The sequence below is a fragment of the Dipodomys ordii genome, unplaced genomic scaffold (genome assembly GCF_000151885.1).
Source record: "Dipodomys ordii isolate 6190 unplaced genomic scaffold, Dord_2.0 Scaffold11, whole genome shotgun sequence".
NCBI classification, from domain to species: Eukaryota; Metazoa; Chordata; class Mammalia; order Rodentia; family Heteromyidae; genus Dipodomys; species Dipodomys ordii.
The window spans coordinates 11,940,190-11,967,818 of NW_012267227.1; the positions used below are offsets into that span (position 1 = coordinate 11,940,190).

Sequence of the window (27,629 nt, forward strand, 5' to 3'; positions counted from 1 at the left end):
AATGTGATTCCATCAAGCTAGAAAACTTCTACACAGGAAAGGAAAAAAAATCTCAACACTTATAATGTTACTGTACCACATTAGGTATATTTAGAATCCCTTTATGCATCTCTGTCTACAGGTTCAAGGGGGAAAAATAACCATTAATGAAACATCAGTTTAATAGAACATGTCAACTTCTCTATCTAGACCTATAAAACAAAAATCAGATCCATGAGGCTCCTCTGAATTTGCAAACTGCTGTTCAGCTAATTCTACCTGATTAGGAACAGAAACATCACTGGAAAGGGAAGTACTAATAAATCTTCTCAAGGTAAACGCCATGCGATTAGGATATGCTTATACAAATGTACTAGTGAGGATTTGTTTCTTTGTCTTAGAAAATCCTTTGAATCACAACTAGTTTTCATATTGCTCATTCACCTCTTAAAACAAGCAAGAGTAATTTTTCGATTAAACATCAACAAACCATCATACTAGCATAACAGCTATAGATTGACTAAAGGTTACTAGCACTCAAATTAACTGATTTTAAAAATAGTAATAAATTTTAAAGTAGTAATAAAATTTAAAGTAATAAATTGCATAATATTTTATTTATTTTTGGTTGGTTGTGGGGTTTGAACTCAGGGACTGAGCACTGTCCCTGAGCTTTTTCACTCAAGGCTAGTGCTCTACCACTTTGAGCCACAGCTCCACTTCCAGTTTTCTATAGTTAATTAGAGATAAAGAGTCTCATGGGGACTTTCCTGCCTGGGCTGGTTTCAAAATGGGATCCTGAGATTTCAGCAGTAGCTTACAATTATAGACATGAGCCACTGGCACCCAACATACACAAGATTTTAAATGATGAATGATCCATGTTTTTGTTTTCCTGGGCAACTTTATCAAAACAACAACTTAAAAACCCTAAAAAGCCTTAAGTGATCTAGTACTTTCAATAGCTCTAGTATAAAATACCACATTTTCTATGTTACTAATGATTAATTTTTGTCTAAATTACTTTATTTTTATTATCAGTGCTTCAGCTTGCTCGGCAAGTGCTCTACTACTTGAGCTACACCAGTAGGGCTTCCATCAACATATATTAAAATAACAATGGAATTGCCAAGTACCTGTGTCTCATGTATGTAATCCTAGCTACTCAGGAGGTTGAGATCTGATTATCTCAGTTCCAAGTAAGCCTAGGCAGAAAAGTTGACAAGACTCTTCTTTCCAATTAACCAGTAAAATGCCAGACTAGAAGTGTGGCTCAAGAGATAGAAGGTCAGTTGTGAGCAAAGAAGGCAAGCCAAAGTGCAAGACACTGAGTTCCAGCGCTAATTTCAGCACACGTGCACACGTGTGCGTGCGCATGCATATGCACGTGCACGTGTGCGCACGCACGCGCGCACACACACACACACACACACACACACACAATAACATAATATGTTCTGTTAGAAGTCACTTCCTATGTTGCTGGAAATTTGGCCCAAATTTCCTGAAACTTTATGACCATGATGTGGCAGGGCTATGACAGAAATTAAAAAGACCAGCCAAAGGCACAGCATTGAAGACTGTGGGTTTGGGGAAAGCACTTCCTCTCTGTAGGGGCAGCCTTCTGTTGTGGAGTGGTCAGTTCTCGTGTCCTCTATATTATCCTAATGACCCTGGGACACGTTACTGGAAAGGTAGATCTTATATTTCTATATCAGATTCCAGAGCTGGAATTGCCAATGGCACAAATTCTCTCTCATCTTTACCAGGCTGAACGATACCTTTGCTCCAACCATGAAAGAGTAAGTATCTTGATTGCTTAGGGCAATTCCCTACTTAAGATGTCCCTTCATATGCCGTACACAAAATACTTACCTCTTCTTTTAAGACAATGATTTGTGCCATGGCTCACTTCCAGTTTCTTAGCTTCCTGAAAACCTGGTCTTGGGCTAATAAAAACAACGTTCTGGTGGAGATCACTTTCGATATCTACATGCAGATTTCAATTTTAGGCATTAGAAAAACAACAAAAATAGCCTCCTGTTTCCACTTCCAAAGTGGGGAGGGAGAAACAGAGGCAATTTTTATAGTATAAAGCAATTTGTGATTAAGTGATTGCTTCACTAAGCCCAATTAACTTCCACTTGGGCCGACATGAACTGTCACAATTCCCAGACAGGATTGTAAAACAGGAGGACATTGTATCCTCTGGGACCATTCTGTCCCCACCCTCCATCTCTACCCATGAGACAGTGACTTTTGGTTACCTATTCCTCCCTTCAGTCAGGAACTGCTCTTAGAAAGCAATCTGTTCTCAGTAAGTTATTCCTCAGAGTAAAGCTATTCGTTTTGTTTTCTCTCCATGAAATGTATCTTACTATGCAAATAGCATGACGGTCACCATGGGCCATCAAAGCAGGAAGTGTTCTTCAAGTTCTGGGGAAGGCAAGACCCATGGGACAAAACTTTGCACGGCCACAGAGTCTGTGCTGGAGTGAGACCAAGAAGTACCATCTGAGGGAGGGGCACACACAAAAGTGATTCATGGGTAACTCCAAGATTAAAGTGAAAAGATGGACGAATGAATTCTATAGTTTAGGGTAAGAAATAAGAAATAGGGCATGTGTGTTCTTGGTTTGGATGAAATCACGGCCTACTAAGACTGGCAGCATGGAAGATGGTTGGGGATGAAATCTTTGGAAAACTAAAGCTTGACGTGATATAGGTACATTTCAATTGTTCTTATAAAGAGAACTAACATTTACTAAGTGCTTTCTCTATGACAGGAACTGGCTAAGGGCTAGTATATCTCATTAAATTCTTGCAACAACTCCATGATGTTAGCATTACATTTATCCTCATCATTCATTCAAGCTCACAGAGGAATATGTGTTGCATTCAGACTTTGTTTCCAGTTCTGGCTGATTCTAAAGACAACGCCCACTCTGAATAGCCATATGGCCTCCATATGGTAGAATACTGTATTAACACACTACTCATTTGATATAGAACAACATTTCCCAATGTCTACGTGAATGGAGTATGACCTCCTCAAAACTCTCCTTCATATAATGAGATTCCCAGTGATCTCTGAATTCTGTGATGATCTTTTATCTATTTTTCAGGACTCAGAATGTCATAAACTAGCCATGGCCTTCAGGATCTGATCTCTAAAATATTAGCTTAGGGATGAGTCTAATACACTTTTTAATCCAATCCAGATGTGCCTAAAGGAGACAGCTTTAAGTGGGTATCACCATAAGGAAAATCATTACAAAGGCCTAAAGATGATTATTTATATTAGAAATTTTATCATCTAATAACATGCTGGGCTGACCAAATTCTCCACTGGAATTCCTGATTCTCCAATAACTGTGATCTGATGAACATACAGCCCACATCTCTGAAGAAAGTTCTCCTAAGAGTCAAAATATGTTGCCTAATTCAGTCGTTCATTCCTTCAACTCTATTCTGGAATATGTATTGAAGCAATAGTTGCCTTGGGTCTGCTCATCCAAGGGACTTATAAATTACACTTTATTCACTGCCATTCATTCATTCATTCATTCATTCAATACTGAGTCACTGATAATCTGTTCTGGTCCATATGCCTTGTCCCTAGGAGATCATACAGCTCCTGAGTAGGAGCCACATGAGTATGCAATCATGTCATATCCCAGAGTCTCATATCACTTGCCAAGAAGCTGCACTTTCCAACCATATTTTAATTTTCATAAAAGTTCTACAGAATCCTTGATTGAAGCAGCAGCTATTCTTGGGTCCCACTTGAATGAAAACCCCAATTTGAAAGACTTGATTGAGATTCCTGGCCATTATATATTCTATGGCAAGATGGAATAAGTGTATCTGTGCTTCTGTATATTCCTACCATGCATTCTATTTACCCTTCCTGAATATTTTTTTAAACTTTCTCTAATTCTTGCCTTCTTTCAAAGCCTAGTTTAGGTTCTGTTCAGAAAACAGAGTTTTCTGCAACTCTCCTATCACATAAATTCTCAAGACATTTCTTCATCTTTGCCATTTATAGTCATGATTCCTTGGATTATTCACCACTTCTTATATCTACCCTCCTTCCGGGGGAAGTGCCTAGCCTGCCATAACTAGCCAAAAGTATCTGTTGTTGATAAATATATATTTTTTTCCAGGAATTTGATGATTATCAGGCCTAAGCCTTTCCAAGGTATACGCTTTATGACGATTAGTTTTTGACTAAGGAGATTTGCCCTTCGTCTCAGGATCTGCATTTTTCTTTTAGACATCTCTCCATATTTTGGATCATGAAGTCAACTCTCTATAGCACTGATGGAAGGCCTGATGCAAGGTATATTGGGAAAAGGAAGTAGGATGACAGAAGAAGAAAGATTCTAGTTTCTGACATTGTTATAGGAGCCGAAACTTTTGGAAAAGTGATAGGTTGTTTGGTACTATGGATTACATACACACTGTAAACAACACAGACTAAGGAACTGGATGAAATCCCACACAGGCCACTAGAATTAGAGGAAAAAGAAGAGACAATAGGTTCAAACACTGAGAAACTCAATCAATAAGCTGATTGTGGTGTTTCAGGTCTGTGATCTCAACTAAGTAGGAGGCTGCAGCTAGGAGATTTAACAATCTGAGGCCAGGCTAATCATGAACATGAGACCCTACCTAAAAAAAAAGAAGAAAAAAGGTTGAGGACATGAACCAAGTAATAGAGAACTTGTCTAGCAGGCACAAGGCCCTTAGTTCAACCCACTGCTGCCAAAAAATAATACAAAATAAAATCCTACTCTTTTCTTTGTGATCCCAAAGGGCTCTTGTGTTAAGTAGCCTCTTGCCCCCAGTATAGGATTCTGATGTTTTTCATCCAATTGAAAGGAGACCTTATGCTCCAGGTGTTAACTTTTGGCACTAGCTTTCCCTCTGAGAAGTGAGAGGAAATGGATCCAATTTAGCCTCTACGGCTATAGAGCTCAGAAGGAAATGTAGTGTCTATAATTTTTACACATGGGGGAAGAAAGATCCACAGAGTGGAGTAGGGCTCAACAGATGACTACTATGTTCTCTCTTTCCAAATGGTCACTTTTCTGATGTGTCTAATTAAAGTCAGACTTACCCTGAGACACAGAATGCTATCCTTTAACCACTAGGGCTTAGAACACGCCAACACTGACTATCTGGAGAATAAGCTGGCAAGATATTCAAAACAGATACTTACATCATATTATATAATAGAGAAGGTAAAAAATGCTATGTAAAAGTGTTCTGTATTTAAAAAACAGGCTCCAAAGTTCAAATCACATCGTGTCTGAGGTGCTAGGAATGGATTTCCCATGTTCAATGAACCAAAAATATTAATCTTCACATGATCACAAATGTGATATTCTGTTTAAAAATACATTGAAAAATGTATGGTGATCAAGGGCATAGCTCAAGATCTTACTTAATAGCCAAATAAACAACTTAATAATTGTTGTATATAATTAGAAAGCAATCAATGTTTTCAAACTTGCAAATACCTTGATATTTTCTCTCTAAATCAATTTTATATGGATCTATAGCTCAGTCCTTGAAGAGCTTCCAAAAGTTTTATGCTACTGGCTTACTGATAAAGTGCTTTTCTTTCTAAATAGATTCTGCAATAAAAATTAGTTCCATGTGTGTGTGCAGAGCTTATTAAACTAAGTACTTGGAATATCTATCGTTAGCAACTCACAACCCCTGACTGTTTGATACTAAGAATATTACAGGTCAGTTCCTAATGTACGTAAGTAGACTGTAGAATAGCATTTAGCAATATGACATGAAAATAATGACTATCTTCGTCCCTCTATCATGAGGGTGGGGTGCTCAGTGTTTATTGCTTAGAGATACTTGCCAAGAACAATGGCTACTCAGGCCAGTAACATTTATTCCAGCTCCATCTTGAATTGATTACAAACGGTTTCTCCTTCCAACAATTAGTTTTACCTTGAGCCAAAAGAGGGAACTGATTGGATCATCTGAGAAACAGTGATATAGAAAGTGAGAATGAAATATAATTGTGTCCAGCAGGTGCAACATGAATAAACAATTACTGAAGTTTGACTGAACCGAACAGCTAGTTTCTGACTTAAAGATACAGGTGTTACTTTTTCATTCATTGGATTTTAATATTTTTAAAAATCTGGGGGAAAAAATGAATTGATGGTAAAACTTTGAAGACACATTTAGTAAGACCAGGCAATGCTAAATTTTATTTTCGGTTTATGAAACACAAAAGAAATGTTCCATTTGGACAAAATTAGTAATACTTTGGGATAATTTAGAAAATTATCATCAGATATGAAAGAAGTATTAACTCAGAGAAGACTGAGAGGATTAAAAAGGTGAGTTGGCTATTTTGAAATAGCTTACACATTCCAGGGAGGGAATGGGCAAGTTTTGAAGTTGAAGTTGCAAAGAAGTAAAAACTATTCCAGCTGGGCTGGATGAAAAAAAATATATTGTCCAATAATACTGATGTGCAAGAAAAGACATATTTTAGTTGAAGATTTTCTTAACTACTCGAATTTGTTTCAACCAGTGTATAGCAAGCATAAATTAGATGCCAGTGAGCGGATAAATCATCAGAACATTAAGAAAAAATAAACTTGAAGTATATAGAGATTTTATGTTTTCAACTGCAAAAGAAAACTAGATAATTTCTAATCTCTCTTGAGAACCTTCCACAGAGAACTAGTTTAACCTAAGAGACTTTTCAAAGCAGACAGAGAAATTAGGTCCAAAGAACGGGTGCATTAAGGAAAATATGAACTTGCAATTGATTATTATTATGAGTGAGCTATAGGTACAAGAAGCAGAGATGTGAGTTTCTAGTGGAAGATTACAAATTTAGCTTATAGCCAGTCCCCTGGTGTAGAACTGTAATACCAGCACTTGGAAAGCTAAGGCAGGAAGATCATGAGCTCTAAGACTACTAGGCTATACAGACAAGTTTGAGTAACTTGGACTAAATAACAAGACCCTGTGTCAAGAAAAAAAAAAGTTGCTCATGCATGCCTGGCATGCATGAGGCCCTGGGTTCGATTCCTAAGCAACACCTATGCAGAAAAAGCCAGAAGTGGTGCTGTAGCTCAAGTGGTAGAGCACTAGCTTTGAGCTGAAGAGCTGAGGGACAGCACCTAGGCCCAAAGTTCAGGTCCACGGCCGACAAAAACAAAAAACAAGTGAACTATTCAACATGGAGGCAGAGGTCGATAAGCTGGAACTCATGTTCCAGAAAGCTGATTCTGATCTGGAGTATATTCAGTACAAGCCGGAATATGAAATCAAGGCTAACACCCAGATTCGTCAGGCAAGAAAAATCCAGTTAACGCTTATAAAGGAATTGATAGCCTTAAAGTCTTGATATTAAACCTTGTGTGCACATTTTAAACCAGACGTTGTTGAGCAGAAAGAAACTAAGAGCTACATAAGACTATGACCATGATACAAGAACTACAAAAGCATACAGACCTGGAGTTGTCACCATTAACTGAATAAGAGAAAACTGTGAGAGAACTCTAATGAAGATATAATTCCACAGGAAGATGACAACTAGAGGTGGGGTTTTAGTAAAGGAGTAGAAGTTTGGCTTGAATGACAGGAAGGTTTCATAATAAGAGTATAAGAAAGGCGTATAGTATATGAATGAATTTTAGCCAGAACGATTGAATGGGGAAAAATATAAATGTAAACACACACCCATATGCACAATTTTGTAATTTGAAGTAAGGAAGTTCTGTAATACTATTTTCCATCTGTCTTTTTTTTTTTTAACACTCCTCCCCCGCCCCCACCCTCGCCAACTTACTGGTCTTGGGGCTTGAACTCAGGACCTGGGCTCTATTTCTGAGCTCTTTTGCTCAAGGCTAGCACTCTACCACTTTGAGCCACACCACCACTTCCGGTTTTCTGGTAGTTAATTGGAGATAAGAGTCTTGCAGACTTTCCTGCCTGGGCTGGCTTTGAATTTTAATTCTCCATTCTCAGCCTCCTGAGTAATTAGGATTACAGGAGTGAGCCATCAGCACCCTGTTTGTTTTCCTTTTTTTATAGCTGGGAAAAAGGAGAAATTCTGGCTGATATAAAAGAATGTTTAAGTGGGGCTGGGAAGATGGCTCAGTGGTAGAGCGCTTGCCTTGCATGCCTGAGGCCCTGGGTTCGATTCCTCAGCACCACATAAGCAAAAAGAAAAAAGCCAGAAGTGGCGCTGTGGCTGGGACAGCGCCCAGGCCCAGAGTTCAGGCTCCACAACTGGACCCAAAAAAAAAAAAATGTTTAAGTACATTTCAGTCAATGTGTGAGGATTTAAAAATTAGAGGGTAGGCAAAATATTTGTATTACACATTATACATATATATGTATAATTTATCTATGAAAGTGCTGATTGCAGATGGGGACACATTGTTGTAACCACTAAAAATCCAGTTAATAAACTGGCTTTTGTGTGATAGAATGACTTGTTTTGTTAGTACTGGAGCCTGAAATCAGGTCCTAAATGCTGTACTCTAGCTCTTTTGCCCAAGTCTGGTCCTTTAACACTTGAGCCACACCTCTATTTCCAGTTTTTTTGGTAGTTTATTGGAGATAAGAGTCTTGTGAACATTCCAGCCCAGTCTGACTTTGAACAGCAATCCTCAGATCTCAGTTTCCTGAATAGCTAGGATTATAGGCATGTGCCACCAGCGCCTGGCCTAGGATCACTTTTATATTTTCCCCTGTTCCTATTCCTACACATTGTGAAGCAGTATGAACTCACTTTCAAATGCTGTTTTAGACTGTCCTTGTGGTATTTCATAAATAAATCTGTTCTTTTGAAAAAAAAATAGCATAGCTGGCTCATTCCTAGCAACTCAGGAGGCTGAATTCTGAGGTTTGAAGCCAGTCTATGCAGGAAAACCCATGGGACTCTTTCTACTTTGTTGGGTGTTTTTTTTTTTTTTTTTGATTGGTCATGGGGCCTGAACTCTGGGCCTTGGACCTGTCCCTCAGCTTTTCAGCTCAAGGCTAATGTTCTACCACTTGAGCCACAGTGCGACTTCCGGCCTTTTCTGTTTATGTGGTGCTGCGGAATCAAACCCAAGGCCTAATGCATGCGAGGCAAGCACTCTACCACTAAGCCACCTTCCCAGACCCCCCATGAGACTCTTATCTCCAATTAACTACCAGAAAACTGGAAGCAGAGCTGTGGGTCAAAGTGGTAGAGTGCTAGCTTTGAGCAAAAATACTAGGGAACAGTCCCGGGCCCTGAGTTCAAGTGCTAGGATTGGCACAAAAGCAACCCAAGTGTGTTGGGTTTCAATATATTTTGCTAGCTGTGTCCTGTGCAGAAGTTCTGCAGTTTAATGCATTTCTTTTTTTTTGCCGGTCATGGGGCCTCAACTCTGGGCCTGGGCGCTGTCCCTCAGCTCTTCAGCTCAAGGCTAGCACTCTACCACTTGAGCCACAGCGCCACTTCCAGCTTTTTCTGCTTATGTGGTGCTGAGGAATCGAACCCAGGGCCTCATGCATGCAAGGGAAGCACTCTACCACTAAGCCACCTTCCCAGCCCCCTACAGTCCTATTTATACAGCTTTTCTTTGATTTGTTGTGTTTCTGGATCTTTATTAAGAAACTTTTGATCTGTGCCAAAGAGCCCTAGTGTTTCTCCTATTCCTTCTTGTATCTGCTTTTACCTCCAGGTCTTTGATCCACTTGGAGTTGATTCTGGTGCAGGGTGATATATAGGGATCTAAATTTAGTTTTCTACATGTGTTTAGCCATTTATCAGACAAGGGTCTCATATCCAAAATATACCAACAGCACAAGAAATTAAATTTCTCCAAAACACCCCCCCAAAGAAACAACCACCCCATTAAAAAGTGGACTAAAGATCTTAAGAGACCTCTCTGAGGAGGAAATATGAATCAAGGGACACAAGAAGAATTATTCAACATCCCTGGCTAAAAATGAAATGCAAATCAAAACAACACTGAGATTCTAATAATCTAACCATAGATGCTGGTGGGGATGTGACCAGGGGGAACACTACTATACTGTTGGTGGGAGTGCAAACTTGTTCAACCACTCTGGAAAGCAGTGTGGAGGTTCCTCAAAAGACTACACATAGAGCTCTCCTATGACTCAGGAATCCCACTTCTGGAAATTTACCCAAATGACCACAAACAAGGTCACACTAAAGCCACCAGTACAATGATGCTCATCACAGCATTATTTGCCATAGCCAAGATATGGAATCAACCCAAATGCCCCTTATAGATGAATGGATCAAGAAAATGTGGTACATATGCACAATGGAATTCCATGTTTCCATCAGAAATAACAATGTTCCATTCATAAGGAAATGAAAAGACTTGGAAAAAATTATATTAAGTGAAGTAAGCCAGACCCAAAGAAAATTAGGTCGCATGATCTTTCTCATTTGTAAGAACTAGAATATGTATAGGATATTCTTAACAGGATCTCAGTAACCCAAGTGCTTAGTGCATAGGACTACGTATAATGAAGCATATTAACATGAACTCCAACTTATGAAAACAAGAGGTTCTCATTAGACCCTGTATATCGTTCATTCTTTTTTCTCTATTTTTTTCTTTCTTCATTTCTCTAGTTTTTGGTAACTCATGTTTTGCATAATGGAAAATGCAATATATGAAAGGAAAAGGGAATCACAGAAACAGCAGAACAACAGATGAACCACAGCAACAATGATACTCACTTGACACTATATTGGATATGAACATTACAACTTGGGGGGATAGGGAGGAGTAAGTGGGAGATAAAGAGGGACGGGGTGACAATGATTAAAAACAAATGTACTTATTGCCTTACTTATGTAACTGTGACCCCTGACCCATCACCTTTTCAATAAAATTTAAAATTAAAAAACAAGCAATTAGCTTATACAATACTCATACTTACACAGTATATTTTTAAATATTAATTACCACTTAGCACACATGAACAAGTGTTAAAGTAGCTTTTCTCTTACTAATGCCATGTGGTAAAAGATCAGGTTTAATAGATCATTTCATAATTATCTACCCTAACTCTCTCCTTTGGAACAATGGGATAAGTCTTTCTAGTCTCCAGAAAGAATGCCTTCAGCAGGAAATAACAGAGCCAGTATTAAAAATACTTGGCACTTTTTTCTTTTTTTTTTTCCTATTTATAGTCTCATTGTTCTTTTCTAATATGCGAGAGTATTCCTTTGACAAGCATGATTCTTGAATACACTCTTTATAATTAATCTTGTTCCAGTGATTACATTTTACAGAAAGATCTACATGAGCCTGCTTGTAGATGCATGTAAATACTTAACACATGCCAGGTACAGTGTTAGAATAACCCTTAGCAAGCCACAGTTCACAAATTTATTAAAAAAAAAACAGCTATGAAGTTGTGCTACCTAGAAGTGAAATCATTAATGATGATAAAAAAAAGGTAAATGTCTCTCAACTAACTGAATATTAGTTCCTCATGAATAGACTCTCATAAAGGGTTTTGATTTGATCCATAGTATATGAAACAAATTCTTGTAGCACTATCTCCATTATGTACTATAGTCAAATTTTAGACTCCTTGGAGAGAAGTGAGTAATTGTGTATTTTATCCATGTTTTAGCTCTAAACCTGCAACAGACTATGAATGAACGTAGTGCTAGAAATGGAGATTCTAGCCTGGTGGAAGAGACAAACACAGACATACACTTGCAGCATGATGTACTGATAGGGCAATGTGCAAAGTGCTATGAAAACACGAAGAAGAGAATATCTAACTGGGCCTAGGTTAGGCAATAGAATGGTTTTAATTTTGGAAACTAGAGAGAAGTTGGCCTTAGGTAGCCAAACTTGGTGAAAAAAAATCATTCCTTGTCAGGTCATGAGTTATGTGAGGAGGAATAAAAGATAAGGTCAGGTTGGGAATTTATCTTACAATACATAAAACACGTAAAAGAAGACTCACTGAAGGGTTTCATGTTACAACAGGAAAGACACGTAAAGAATGAGAATGAAAGCCAGACACTGGTGGCTCATGTCTATAATCTGAGCGACACAGGAGGCTGAGAACTGAGGATCACAGTTCAAAGCCAGCCTGGGCAAGGGAGTCTGTGAGACTCTTATCCAATTAATCACGGAAAAAGCCAGACATGGCACTATGGCTCAAGTGGTTGAGTGCTATCCTTGAACAAAAGGAGCTCAGGGATAGTGCCCAGGTCCAGCCTATTATATAGTGAATATACAGTGATTCATAGAGCTCTGAAGATGGAAAAGACTTCAATTTACTGAATACATATTTACATATTATATGTCAAGCCACAGTCCAATCACTTTATAAATATTAACTCATAACTCTAGAATTTATAACATCATCCCTAGGAGGTAAAGAACATTATTATTCCAGTTTGTTGGTGGAGAAGCCAAGAATTTTGTTCAAGGTCACAGAGCTAATACATGATAAACCCAAGAATATGGGCTTCTGAGTCCATCTTCTTAACCTTTCTACATCATCTTGCTTTCTTTATATTCCAGAAGAGGAGTTCAGTCTGTGGTAGGGGTGGATAAGTGGATGGTATGCATCCTTTATGGTACACAGAAGGAGGAGCTTGCTTTTGGAAAAGCGTGGGGCTAATGAATCCACTTCTGACCAATTCTGCCCCATACTCTGCTCAGGCCTGAATCACAACAGATGACAATGGCCAGTTGTCCTTAGAGCCCTAAAAACTGGGCTAAGTGTCAAAGTCAATGCTAGTCTAAAGTTCCTTGGGAACTGAGTATATGTAAGCTGACAGGCAGGGCACACCACTGAAGTTGGCAGGGCAAGTGGACTCACATTCTTGCTCCCCACAACCCAACTGTCATTCAATCAGACCCCAACAGGGGGCAAGCCACTATGAGCTGTACTACTGTACATTTTGGTGGAAGTTCAAGAATATGTAGTTCTTTCTTCTTGTCCCTTACATCAGACTACAAAGATAAAAGACCTTCTCCATCCCTTCCCCCCTCCCCACCCCTCTTCATTGGGCATGGTTTGAGGAACATCCAAGGTCGAGAAGTCATGGAGTTAGAGTCATTGTGACAAAAATGTCAAACAAATAAACATCCTAGAAGACTTCACTTTAATTTGGTTAAGACAAGGCAATGAAAACAGTATCTGTTTAAGAGAAGTAATCTCAGCCAAAATTCTGCCCCAACCTTCAGATTCAACTTTCATTGCTGTCAGCTGGAATTAGCCAGAAGTGTTAAAAGGAGGAAACTCGGATCTAGGATGTATCGTTGTGCCAAATGTTTTCTTTTGTCTGTGGCTTTTGTTTGACCCTTTCCCCTACTTTTCAAAGTTTGAAACTGTGTACAAGATGAAATAAGTTTTTGAAGCAATGTTCAAATCTTTAGCGGTTGGTGAATTCCATTCCTTTCTCACCCCAAGAGAAGAAAGGACTAAACTATTTCCCAACAAATAGATAAGTCTTGACATTTTATCCTGCGGTATAACTAGGGGTTGGGACAGGAAATGGCTAGTGCTTTATAATTGTATAGGTGTTGTTTGAGTTGTGGTGGGTTCTCTGGAAATGTCTCTAAATTTTTTCTCTTATTCCTAACTTTTCAAGATGTATGCAGTTTGTTTGTTTTTTTCAAAGCTCCATGATGTAAGGGCTCATTCAAAAGGTTTTGCCCATTGTCCTAGAGCATAGTGGGTCCTCCCTTAATTTCTCCCAGAAGTTCACAGGTCAGGAAGTCAAAAAACCACCGCGGACAAAGACTGCTAAGGTTTTGGCTGACATTGTAGTTTATATTAGGGGTATCATTCTCCAAGTACAGGCTGTACCCGTAACAGAATGACTGGCATGCCAAGCTACTCAAAATAGTCCTTTCAATACCAACACATGGGGTGGTAGATTATTATCCATAGACAAAGCTATGAGCTTTTCTTTTAGGTTCAATTCATGAAAATAACAGAATAAAATTTATAGAGTTGAAGCAATAACTATGATTCCAATCTCATCTTTTCCTATTGACTCCGACTCACATACCTGACTGTGTACACATCATTTTCCCCAGAATGTCATAGATATTTCAGTCTCAAGATGTCTAATATCTTCTCTGTAAAGACATACTCTTCCTCTGAGAGGTTCTTCGTCCCTTAGGGACAATCTCATTTACTCAAATAAAAAAACCCACAAAGACTTTTCACTTCCTCCATTTTCCCTAATTTCCCACACCAATTGACTGACCAGCCCAGGTCCATGCATAAGCATCTCAATTAACTGTTCAAGTACATTTGTCTTTTCTCCACCAGACTGCCACAAGCATTCCCTTATTACAGGCCCACAGTAGCTCTTCTGAGGACAACAGTAATCACCTTAAAGTGAGTCTCTTTACTTTTCCAGGTATCCTCCCTCTATAAGAGCGGTATTTCTAAATCATAGTTTTATTTTTCTGCATCTTAACCACCCTTCTCCACCAGGCTTTTCAAGTTTTACACATGAAAGGCCAAGTTCTTCCGTTTGGCATCGAAGGCCCTCCACTCCTTCTAGAGCTGGTGATCTTTTCTTAGCTTTTAGTAACGGAATCCTCCATTTTGTTCCTTTAATAGAAACTATTAAGTAACATCCAAAACAGTAATCCTTCAGTAGCCACTACGTGTGCATACAGGTATAAAAAAAAAAAAAACAAAACAAGGGCTGGGAAGTTGGTTCAGTGCTAGAGTGCTTGCCTCGCGTGCATGAGGCCCTGGGTTCGATTCCTCAGCATCACATAAGCTGAAAAAAGCCAGAAGTGGTGCTGTGGCTCAAGTAGTAGGGCCCTAGCCTTGAAGAGCTGAGAGACAGCGCCCAGGCTCAGAGGTCTGTCCCCACGACTGACAAAAAAATAAATAAATAAATACAAACCACCTTTCCCCAAACATCTAAAGACCACTCAGAGACTAGAATTATTCTAGATTACCTCTTATCTAAAATCCATGACTTTCAACAAGTTGTCCCCGTATTTTCCCTTTGGTTTCCAGAAGAGCTTTATTTTAGCTTTTTACCCACTTTCTCCTCTAACATTCCCCCTTATTTTCTGGCATTAAAAAAAGCCCATAAGGAAGAGATACTCCATCCCTTATCTCCTGTCCCAAATTCCTCTTAGTAGACCACAGCAAGGCTATAACTGGAGGTTGGGATGAATCTTTGCTTTTAGTTCTTCAAAATCTAGCTCAAAGATTACCAATGTTGAGATTTTTCCCTTCCCCAATGTGGATTAAGATATTCATTTCTTCTAATTTAAAGTTCTGTTCCTTATATATATTTCTGTTTCATTTTTCTTTCTCTGTTATATAATCTTGGCCAATACCTTCAAGTTTGTCCTGCCTGATTTATTAAAAAATGAGACAAGCTAGGGACTAATGGCTCACACCCATAATCCTAGCTACTCAGGTGGCTGAGATCTGAGGATCATGGTTCAAAGTCAGACAGGGTAGGAAAGTACATGAGACTATCTCCATTGAATACCAGAAAACAGGACGTAGTGCTGTGTGGCTCAAATTGGTAGAGTGCTAGCCTTAAGCCAAAGAGTTCAGGGACAGTGCCCAGGCCCTCAGTTCAAGCCCCCAAACCAACAAAAAATAAACATAAAAAATAAAATATTCCTTAGCTTATGTATCTGTAACTTTGCGTGAATGACCTACCAGAGAGAGAGGGAGAGAGAGAGAGGGAGAGAGAGAGAGGGAGAGAGAGAGAGACAGAGAGAGAGAGACAGAGAGAGAATCCAACTGAGTAGCCATCATATACTTTAAATATTACTACAAGCTCAAAGTGGAAAGGTTGTCTCTTAGTAAAAATAGCCATATAAAGACTCCAGCCATATCTGTTTTAGGAAATAGCAATTTTGCCAATGTTAAGTTCTAGTTATGTGCATTTTAAAATATGTGGGCTTTGGATATAGCTGTGTTTTCAATCTCACACATATTTTAAAGAACTAAACTAGGTAACATATATTTAAAAACATGATCTATCTTTGTGTACTATCAGTAAATGAAGTATTTACTCATACATTTGACTACTTAAAATAAAGTTGTTCAATCAATTTACAAGTTGCCCCATTTGGCAAAAGATTCAGTCATCTGCAGTAAACTGATGAATTTAGATCAATGATTTCTAGACAGCACGTCTTTGCACAATGTCAGAGTGTCCTGTGTGACTCAAATCTCAGGAAGTCACCTGAAGATTGCTTCAAGGATGTATATGTGTTCTAAATGGAACACATTTTTAAAAATCCCTTTCTTCTCTTTCTTAGATCATTTAACAGTAAGCAATAATGGATGTCTTTTTTTTTCCCCTTTGTTCTTTTTGCGCTCTTTCAGAAGTGGGGAATGTCCAGACCTCCAGCCATATAAGACCCTGGAGCCTTATAAAACCTATGATGATACAGTCATATATGCTTTTCACATGCTTCTTGTTGGCTGCCAAGGCTGGCTGCCTGTATTGATAATGGCCTGCAAATGATGTTATAAATGGCCCTTGGCCAAAGATAGGTTTCCCACCCTTGATTGGCACTCTGAAAACCCTTTTTGCTTTTCAAAATACTTTCCTCTTGGTTTCTACAATGTTCAGCTATTCTGATCTGTTTCAAACCATGACTCTTCTGATATTTTTTCATATAAATGAAGGTTATTTACTTGCTTTGTTTCCTGAGTTTTTGGTTCTATTCTCTATTCCCTGCTTACCTGGGATGGGCAGATGACAGCAAATCAATATATCCATTCCTGTATCTACCCCAAAATCCAGTTTTTCATTTTTCTGTCTGTTGATTACTTCCACAAAGATATGTCAATCAGTATTTCATAACTAAGTCCAAAGCCAATAACTGCAACCATCTCAAGACTGGATTCTGTCTCTATAGTTCAGTCATACAGATATTTGATTAAAGAATAGAAGTGTGTGTTTTCCCATCTGGTCAATTATAAAGCAGACAGAAATATAATGTATGTTTATTCATAATTTTTACATATTCTTTAAAATTTTTAACATCAACAAGGCTAAGCTTATCCAAAAGAATAGCCCAATGAGTAGTTGTCTAAAAATAATATATATAATGGAAATATATGTATATATATCCATCCTAGCTGGGTGCTACTCAAGAGGCTGAGATCTGATGACCATGTTTCAAAGCCAGCCTGATCAGGAAAGTCTGTGAGACTCTAACTCAAACTAACAACCAAAAAGCAGTAAGTGGAACTATGGCTCAAGTGGTTGAGTGGTAGCCTTGAATAAGAAAGCTCAGGTTAGCAGCACTTAAGCCCTGAGTTCAAGCCTCAAGACAGGTACCAAAAAAAATGTGTGTACACATATATATGTATATATGCATATGTACATGTGTATATATATATATATATATATATATATGTATGTATGTATCTCCACAGCTCAACAGCTTTTTCTCCTTGAAGGGGAAGATATAAAATTAGAAAAGCAAGGCACAAAATATTATTCTCTCAGTCATCAGCAAAGGATATGCTGTGTTCGCACTATTTTGTTGTTTTGTTTTTTACAAGTGATCTTTTTTTCTCTTTTGTTTGTCTTTTGTTTTTTTACCAGTCCTGGGGCTTAAACTCAGGGCCTGAGCACTGTCCCTTAGCTGCTTTTGCTCAAGGCTAGCACTCCACCACTGGAGCCACAGTGCCACTTCTGGCTTTTTCTGTTAATGTGGTACTGAGGAATTGAACCCAGGGCCTTGTGCATGCTAGGCAAGCAATCTTATTACTAAGCCACATTCCCAGCCCCCAGGTGATATTCATTATCAATATTTTTAAAAAAGAAACATATACACATTTACCTGTTAAATAATTTTTAAGTAAATATGAAAAAGAAAAAAAATAACTTTGTTTTCTAAGTCTCTCTCTCTTTTTTTTTTGCTCATCCTAGGGCTTGAACTCAAGAGCCTGTCCCTGAGCCTCTCTATGCTCAAGGCTAGTGCTCTACCACTTGACCCACAGCACCACTTCTGGCTCTGTTTATGTGGTGATAGGGACTTGAACCCAGGGCTTCATGCATGTTAGGCAAGCACTCTACCACTAAGCCACATTCCCAGACTCTAAAGGAATAACTCTTTTGAATTCCAGGATCTTTAACCAATTCCAATTTGTACATCAAAGTTTTCTGCCATAAGGATCCTGGGGTTTCCATTTTACAAAAACTTGAAGCAACAATTTCCATCAGCTCTGCACTCACCAAAACACACTACCGTTCTTTCTAGGGTCCCTATCCGCACAAAGCTACAGTAAGGACAGATTCTCCTTCACCATCTCTGCAGGTGAAGGCGAGTGGCCAGCTCTTCCTATGCTCCTTAGGTCCATGAAAACCATGTGTAAATAAAATGCAATTGGCTGAATCTCCCCATCGCATTGTTTAAGCCTCACTCATGGAATGATGCTTACTCAACTGTAAGCTATTTTCTGAACCCAACATAGAAAATCCATCAAGCCAGTTACTGGGTCTACAAGAAGACACAAAGATAAGAGAAAGTCCAGAGGAAAGAAAAGAAGTTCTTTCCAGGGTCCCTCAAAGACATTTGCCTTTAATTCATTCAAATAATGATACAATAATGATACAAATGAGTAGTTTCCACATTATAAATGCTAAGCACCAATGCCAGGTTAAGTGTTAAGTGGTGACTATAAGCCTGATACACAAATCTATTTTTCTTCCCTGTTTAAAAAATATGTTTGCCTTTCTATTTTTTTTCTCCTAACAACAATAAAAACAAATGGGTCAAACATATGCCAAAGAATGATGAACTGAAGGACCACTTAAATGTTGTGTGGTCTTTCTGCTTTAATAATATTCAGATGCTCAACTACTTTCTTTTAGATTTAAAAAATATAGTAATAAATGATGTGGGAAGGCACTGGGAACTCTAATAGTCAGAACTTAAGATAGCTTTTGTCTCTTCCTCTCCAACCCTGTCTCTTTGGTCTCAGGAGTCTTTTGAAATCTGCATGAAACAAATATTTTAAAATTCAGAGGATCTTTGCTAGTTTTCCTGTGTCAGTTGTCAGAAAAATTCTAGCTAAGCAAACTGCCCAACCAGATACTGGGAGAAAAAAAAAGTCATCTACATGAAGTCTGTTAGTTCCAAATCCTGTCTGAAGTAGAGTTTGAGTTGTTAGTTTCTGCAATTCTAAACCATCCTTTAAAAAAAAAGTCTATGGGGCTGGGAAGGTGGCTCAGTGGTAGAGCGCTTGCCTTGCATGCATGAGACCCTGGGTTCGATTCCTCAGCACCACATAAGCAAAAAGAAAAAAGCCAGAAGTGGCGCTGTGGCTCAGGTGGTAGAGCGCTCGCCTTGAGCTGAAGAGCTGAGGGACAGCGCCCAGGCCCAGAGTTCAGGCCCCACGACTGGACTCCCCCCCAAAAAAAAGAAAGAAAGAAGAAAAAAAAAAGTCTAGAACACTCAAAGTCCAGAACTTTCTTACATATATCCAAATAACACCTGTGGTTCTTTTACTAAGAACATTGAGTTGGACTCATCTGAAGAATATGCATCAAAAGCTCATGTCAATGCCAAGGTCCAGCAGAACCTGTATTTACTAAATCTCTGGTTCCTATTGGAGCTAGAAGTATCATCAAATAAGATGTTTTGTAAAGCTACTTCCAGAGTCATAATTTTTTTCCATCACCTGTCTGGACACAGACTTAGTCACAAGTTTGTTGGTGATTATGTTTTTAATATCTCAGACTATTCATTCATTTAGGTTATTTTTTTCCAATTGTCCCTCTTTGTCCTCATCGAACACTAGAAACTCATTAAGCCTCAAGTATTTTTTGGTTTTCTAATATAAAACAATGTTCAAGAGAGGCACTAGGTGGACAGGTTCTTTATCCAGATAAATATCAGTTGATAGAGCTGGCTGAGCGAACCATGTCCAGAATCAAAAGGTATTTGTCAAATCTTTCTAACATTTCTCTATTTTAAACATTTTAAACATACTGAGTTGGAAATGAAGTAGCTAACTAAATCTCTAACGTGAAGCTTTATGAATTTTCTCACTCAGAAAAAGCAAAAGGTGCTTCATACTATCAGTCCAGAAGCTTCCAGAGCCATTTTTGCTTGATTTTTTTAGTGTGGTGTATGTTGCTGTTACAGTCTCATTTTTATACCACTTTCTTCTAAATAGAATGTTTGATGAGTTAAGCAAGCAGGGGAAGAGAAATTGGAAGATAACCTCATTTGAACTTAAAAACTTTAGATTTGGGGCTATAACGGTTAAGGGTGATATGTAAGCTTGCTTTTTTTTTTTATTGTGAGAATACCATACAGAGGAGTTACAATTACATGGGCAAGATAACGAGTACATTTCTTATCAAGCATTGTTGCCTGAATATAAGCTTTCTATCACTATGACTATCATTGAGAAAAATCAACTTCAAGAGGGAAGGATTTCTTTGGGCTCACTGTCAAGATGATGTAGTTTATGGTTATTTGGCTCCCTTGTTTCTAGGCTATGGTGATGCAGACTATCATGGCAGGGAGCAGGTGGTGGGGTGAAGCTGCTCACTTCCTGGCTGCCAGGAAACAGAAAAGAAGAGCCAGGGGCTGGGAAGGCGGCTCAGTGGTAGAGCGCTTGCCTTGCATGCCTGAGGCCCTGGGTTCGATTCCTCAGCACCACATATGCAAAAAGAAAAAAGCCGGAAGTGGCACTGTGGCTCAAATGGTAGGGCACTAGCCTTGAGCTGAAGAGCTGAGGGACAGTACTCAGGCCCAGAGTTCAGGACCCACAACCAGACCAAAAAAAGAAAAGAAAGAAAAGAAGAGCCAGAGGCAAACTATATTCTTCTAATGCACAGCCTCCGTGACCCATCTCTTCCAAATAGATATTACCTCTTTCACTTTCCCATTAGCAGCACTAGCTAGTGGCCAGAACTTCAAAACATGAATCTTTGGGGGAATGTTCCATATGCCCATATAGTAAGTATAATATTAACAATAGGTATTTAATAGGTATCACTACAATAGATATTTACCACTCACTCCAGAAAGACAGACACACAATTAACTCCAAAGTAGGAGTTGCCAGATTTAACAAATAGAATGATAGTATACACTACTAAATTTGAATTTTAGATTAAAGAAAAGTCCTGGTGATGACTATGTCTTTCTTACAAGCCGCAAGTATAGAAGAAGACTGTTGAAGGTAAGACTAATGAAAACAATGTTGGAAAATCTAGTCCCTTTGCGTTCTTCAAATCACAGCTTGCCTGGGACTGCACATAAAAGTGAAGGCTTGACTTATGGTAACAAAAGGTCTTGTACTATTAGGCAATAACATCAAACTATCAAAGAATTCTCAAAGTCGTCCACAGCAACAATTGATCCAGATGATTATATTATGGTTTGGGCCTCGTTAATTCAAAGAGGACCTGCTTTAGCAATGTTAAATTTGGCACACAATGAAATCTTTTCATCAATGTTTGAAACATTCCTGTATCCGCAGAATTTTCCAAGCTTCTGAAATCATGTGTCAAACAGTTTGTAATCTGTTGAAAGCTATTTGTGACCTTTCTTTAAGCTTGAAAAGAAATAACTCAATCTGCTGGCTTTACCACTAGGGAATTCTGGGAAGGGAGAAAGCTCAGGAGAGAGAAGAAAGGCAATGTTTTCGTGTGACCTTTAAAACTGTAATGTCATGTTAATTGAATATGAATTAACAGTTATTTCATTGGAACATTTCTGGGAACTGTATTAAATCAAATGTTTATAGAAAAGCAGGTGTTTCCTCTCATGTTTGTGTGTTTTCCTATTTTCTACACAATATCTATTTCTCCTTTTTCTGAGTAGTTCATTCTCTCACAATGTGCTCCCAACTTTTTATCTTGTAAATAAGTCTCTTTTGGAGAAAAGTTATTTGTTTAATAAATATTTGTTCAATAAGTGAATACTTGAAAATCATAAGGTTTCCTCTCATTAACACCCTTTGTGGCTTTATCAGTATTAATTTGAGACATATAATAAATGACTTATTTGAGAGATTGACATATAAACATAGCCTGTGTATCTGCACTTCATTTCATTTTAAAATCAATTATGTCAAAAAAAAGTCTATGCCTATATTTTTTTCAAGTGTAAGAAAAATGTTTACACTAACCTTCAACTGTTTCTTGAAATCTTTTTATTTCATGTTAGAATCAATTAAGTCAGAAAAGTCTATGCCTGTATCTTTTCAAAACTAATGAAAAATGTTTTTACACTTACCTTTAAGTACTTCTTGGAATCTTCATTTCTTTGTGTATACTAGAAGGAAGAAAGGGAGACAAATGAGTGCGGAGAGATAGAGAGAGGGAGAAAAGAATGCCAAGTGGCCTAAAACAATTTTAGGATTGTTTTTCTTAGCTGCCTTTGGTTGTCTGTTGGAGATATTCTAACTCCTTTGTGTTTCAACTCCTACTTTCTCTGAAAGAGCACTCACAATCATAGACCCAGTGAGTAGCAGGCTACTTCTAGGAGGAAGTAGAAAGTAGGGAAAGAGAAGAGAAATACTGTGAAGGTTCTCAGAAAGACTGAGTCTGTCCTAGTCCATCAGATAACAAAGCCAGAACAACAGCTGGCTGGAGGCCGTCAGCAGCCAAGGCAACCAACCTCTCTCTTATCAAGGCCAGATGCCTGTTTTGAAGAAATCAGAACAACAACATGTGAGCAAGAAGCTGAAACCAGTGAACTGGGTGTAGTCTTTTGAACCACAATGAATTAAGTGGAACCAACCGTCAAGGTCATCAATGACTTGGCAGCCAGAATTAAATCCTGTTCATCATCCAGGAAGGAGTTTCCCAGAACTCCAAAAGTGAACTGTTCCTCTGCCACATATTGGGTCTAATTAATTAAGGGTATTGTAAGAATAATCCAACCTCTAATTGTCCTATAGGTTTCTCTTTACCTACTAAGCCTCTCCTGAAGTCTTTTACTCTTAAGAAGCTCTAGTAGAATCCCTTTATTTTTCTCAGAAATCATCTCTTAGGAATTTATGGACCTCTCCTATGGGCAATAGTAACACCAAGGACCCAGAGAAGCCTAAAGGATGCTTATGTCATCACTATCATCAATATTTCAATCCATAGCAATGATGGCCCTCACCTCCTTTCATTTCAACAGCCTCAATGAAGAATCCCAAGTGATTCTGTAGACTTCAGGAGACTGTTGATGCACTGTTTCTAGAATCTTTGTTTGGGCTGAATTTTCTTAGTTTGCCGTGTCGTTCTGAAAAAATAAATTGGATGCGATTACAGCCTGACATTTTTAAAATGAGTCAGCCTTGTTTTTTTAAAAAAATTATTATACTTAAGGACTTGTCCAAACAGTTATACTTCGACTTGTCAGTTTATCAGTGTTTTCTCATATCAGAAAATTCTGTCACAGATAGAAAACACACTCTCATTGGTTGTGTACTACTACCTGACAGTTGAGAGAGTAAGTGGAACTATCAGGATCAAAGAATAAAATACAGCATGTATGACCAATAACTAGGTTGAAAAAACTACAATATGAGGACTGAATTCAAAGAAATAGTATTGTTTTTGTTCAACAGATTTTAGCTGTTACCACCAAAACAGTAACCATGTAAGATGATGCACATTAATCTGCCTCACTCTAAGTAACAATTTTCTAACTACATGCATCCCATAACCATAAAATCACAGAAACCCTCAAGATGCACAGTCTAAAATTCTTATCCTTCTTTTTAAAAAAAAAGTATGAGAAACTGAAGTTTCATTCAAGTCACATCAACCAACTTAAGGTTTTAATACTGTCAAAAGTTGAAACACTAGAATCAAATACCATGTATTTCGAAAACTATATTCTCCTTTGTCCACAGGAGAAAGAGAGCTCCCTCAGTTTCATCTGGAGAAAGTCTGGCCGAAACAATGAAAAGAAAATCCTGGTCAAAGCTAGGACTTGAAGAGAACAAAGCTAAGGATCTATGGTATAGAAGAAGATTAGATAGACTAAAAAAAATACCTATTCCGTGAAACCATAGCCCATTTTAGACATCCAAGTAGATACCCAACTACTCCAAATATTATAGGCGAAGTGGCTTGCTCTGCACCAGAGGGTTGACCAGGCCCTTCACAGCCTGAGATCCCTACTCCCTATCCTTCTCAGTGGGCCCACATCTGACTTTCTCCATGACTTCTCTTGGGTCTGTCTCCCATACTGACACTGTGGCAAAGCGTCCCTAGATTCTCTGGCTTGTGACTATTCCTTGTCTTCAGGTCCCCAGAGCAGCTCAGTCTCAAACAGCAGACCCTCAAGATAGTACCTGGCCATCACTCTCTAAGACACAGGGAGTGACTAAATATATTTCTTTTTCCAGTGCTGGCCCGACACTCGGGAGGAGTCACTGTCGTACCCAAATCCCTGCATTGGATTTCAAGCTTGTAAGACCTGCTATCCTCTCCTGTGCCAGTCTGTTGTCACCAGGTTTGCCTTGCTTAACCTGTGGTTGTGGCTTTGGCTTTCCCTCTCCTTGGGGAGCTGGAGTTGAAGCTTTTCCCTACATAGCTTTTCTGTTTCTCTGTGCTTTTCAGCTGTCCCAGAACGCCTTTCATGATCTTAAGGGTCTTTGTTACTTTCTTTCTTTGGAAGACAGTCTGTCCTCTGTTCTCTACCTCCTCTGCTCATTCACACAGTCTCATGGAGGAAGCTTTTCATCTGCCATCTTCTAAGAGCTCTTCCCCTTCCCCCCGCAAAAAATGTGGCAAAGAGGTAATGGTGGCCTCATCAGCATAGTGGCTCTCTGACCTAGTCACAAAGAGGTCTCTGAGGATTTTTCAGACACATGAGAAGCAGACCAACAAGTTTAACTCTGCTTTTATGATTGCTTTGTAAATTCTCTAAAGGAAAAAGTATCTGCTATGGTTTATACCTAAAGCAGACAGTTTCCTACAGCCTCCTGGTCACTTCTCCTTGGGAGTAGCCCTACTTTTAGGATCTTATATAGATAGCAAAATAAATAAATAAGTAAACAAGTTTACAATAGCAGTATTCTTCCACCCCCCCGCCCCCCGCCACCTCCTAATTACCACCAAAAAGCCACCATCATCTTTCAGCCAAAAGTCCTTCTACAGACCTACCCATTTTGTATGCTATTTGAGCAAGACTGAGAAATATCATGTGTTACTGCTTGCAAGCAACTACAAGAGAGGGATGGGTTTTATTTCCTGGGTAGAAGGCTAGATTAGTCAGGAAAAAAATGGTTAACCAAGAAGGCTTTGATCAATATCTATGGAGTAAATGAAGCTTTCTCAATAACCATAGTATTTTCTTGGCTTGATGTTAGGAACAAAAAAAAAAAAAAGGAAGTTAGACCCAGTGATTGTTGAAGTGGGTATAACATACTGACTTGCATTAAATGGAAATTCTACATGAAGCCCCGCAAATCTAAGTCCAGATTCCAGTACCACCATTGCCTTCCTCTGTTATCTTGAACAGATCATTAGATAAGTATGTACTTTGGCTCTGCTTTTTAGAAGGAAAGTTGATTGTATCTACTGTCTTCCCAAAGGGTTGTTCTGCAACAATGTGAAGATGATTAAAAGGAAAACAAGTGTATCAAAGAGAGCCAGACAGAAACTCTGGGGCTTTACTTCTGAGAAATAAATAGCTTCTGGGTCTCCTATTCCCAAATAAAACAAGTAAGTACTCACCAAAAGGTATATTCCACAAACTTCTACTGGATATATTTTTGCTTGTTTTTTTTTTAATTTAATTTTATTTTATTTGTGAACATACTGTACAGAGGAGTTACAATTACATGGGCAGGATAATGCGTACATTTCTTACCAAGCATTGCAGCCTCCTCCTTTGTTTTGCTTGTTTTTTATATCATAGACATGGGAGTTATTGCTCTTAGTATTCTTTGTGCTAGCTGAATATATAAATTGATTTGAACCAGTTTATGGTCCCTTTATTTTCACAGTGATGATTACTTATTACAGTGATACTAATGATGATTACCTATAGAAAAGTACATAAATCATATGCCTACTTAGCTCAATTATTTATCACAATTTGAACACATCTACATAGTTAGCATTAAATAAATAAATGACATAGAACATGAGCTGCACCCGGAAGTCTTACTTGTTTTCTTCCCAGGCTTCCTTCCAAAGATGATCACTCGCTTGACTATCATAAGATTAGTTTTTCTGGTTAGCTCTATTACAGGCTAAGTAACAGTACTTCTCTGTGGTTGCTAGCAGCTCTTAAACTGTTACAGATCAGATATCTGCATTTGCTGAATGCTCCTTGATGGTTTGATAAAAGATGTGGGAGAGAAGTATAGAACACAAGGGCAAGGAGCAGAAACCAGGATTGGAAATGGTCTTGACAAAATATTGTCAGTTAAGACTGGTCTGTCATTTCCAACAGGCATATGATTTTATTGTATTTTTTGGGAAAGGAAAGCTTAATTGTGTTGAACTATTGTCAAATGAAACACAATAGTTTCTCTGATATATTGCAAAATACCATTTATAGAAAGAATCTCTCTTTTTTTTTCCCCAAAAACAAAAGAATTTTTTGTGGCTTAACTTGGTACTTGTCCATACTTGGCAAGAATTAGAGATGTACAATAGTGTCATCTTCAGTTTTTTAAGGCCCTTTGCCATGATACTCCCAAGAGTACAAACAGAATCAAAAATGTCAGACCTTGCCCTGAGCAGCAATGCATTTCCTAGATGATGAGAAGGTTGGAGATAGAAAGTGGGGGAAGAAGAGTTATAGGAGTCCATGCCCAACCACCCTGGGGCAGGAAACCTAGTTTCCTTTCCTATTCCCCATATTAAATCCACAACTGCATTCCATTGTCTGGTGGGCCACCACAGCTGTGGCTGTTTCCAACATGAAGATGGACGGTAGCCACACTTGGATTTGGTTTTCTCTAGAACTGCTGTTCCCCTGGGCATTATCTTTCAAAGTATCACATTGCATAGGGGCTTAATGTTTCTAACTAGTTTGTGAATAATTGCATATCCATTTTTCTGTTCATTACATGTTCCTTTGGGATATCCACATCTAGATTGAAAAAGAGCATGATTGCTTGGCTTGTCTATTTCTTTTTCCCTCCAGAGCAGATAACTCGCATAGCATAAGCACCAAAACATGGCTGGGTATTTGACATGTCTATGAAGTGAAAGACACTCTGGCAACTTCTTGTGACATATGCATTATTCAATTCCGATCAATTAGCATATTCTAAGAACCTAGACCCTCCTAGTTATGTTAGCTACAAGTGACTAAAAGTATAAAGGTATTATCCCTGCTTATAAAGACATTATAGAGGATTAGAGAAAAATGCAAAACCAAGAATAACCATGTCATCATTGCTTATTATTATGAAAGTGCCAGTATAATGTTTGATAAGAAGATGATTCACTCTCCTGAAAGTTTAGTCAGGGAAGATATCACAAGAGAAGGTTTCATAGAATTGGCCAGTAAAGAGAATCATATACACCAGATAGGAGGAAAATACAAAAGTACAGAGAAGTCACATAGCCTACTGCTCTTCATAACTCTAAGGAGACAAATACGGAAGTACAAGGTGAAGAGGGGCAGTCAGAGAACTAAAGCAGAAATGGGGAGTCAGACCAA

General features: G+C 38.5%; 1 protein-coding gene across 2 annotated transcripts in view; it reads right to left on the reverse strand.

Annotated features, from left to right (window-relative positions):
* The window catches only part of Dtwd1 (DTW domain containing 1), a 128,517-nt gene that overhangs the window by 71,631 nt on the left and 29,257 nt on the right, over positions 1-27,629 (reverse strand). For both annotated transcript variants that reach the window (XM_013010058.1, XM_013010059.1), the window contains exons 6-7: positions 23,115-23,237; positions 22,239-22,277 (exon numbers count right to left, since the gene is read on the reverse strand). In XM_013010058.1, coding sequence (XP_012865512.1) covers positions 23,167-23,237 — 71 coding nt within the window. In that variant the 3' untranslated portion in view covers positions 22,239-22,277; positions 23,115-23,166. The remainder of the gene's footprint in view (positions 1-22,238; positions 22,278-23,114; positions 23,238-27,629) is intronic.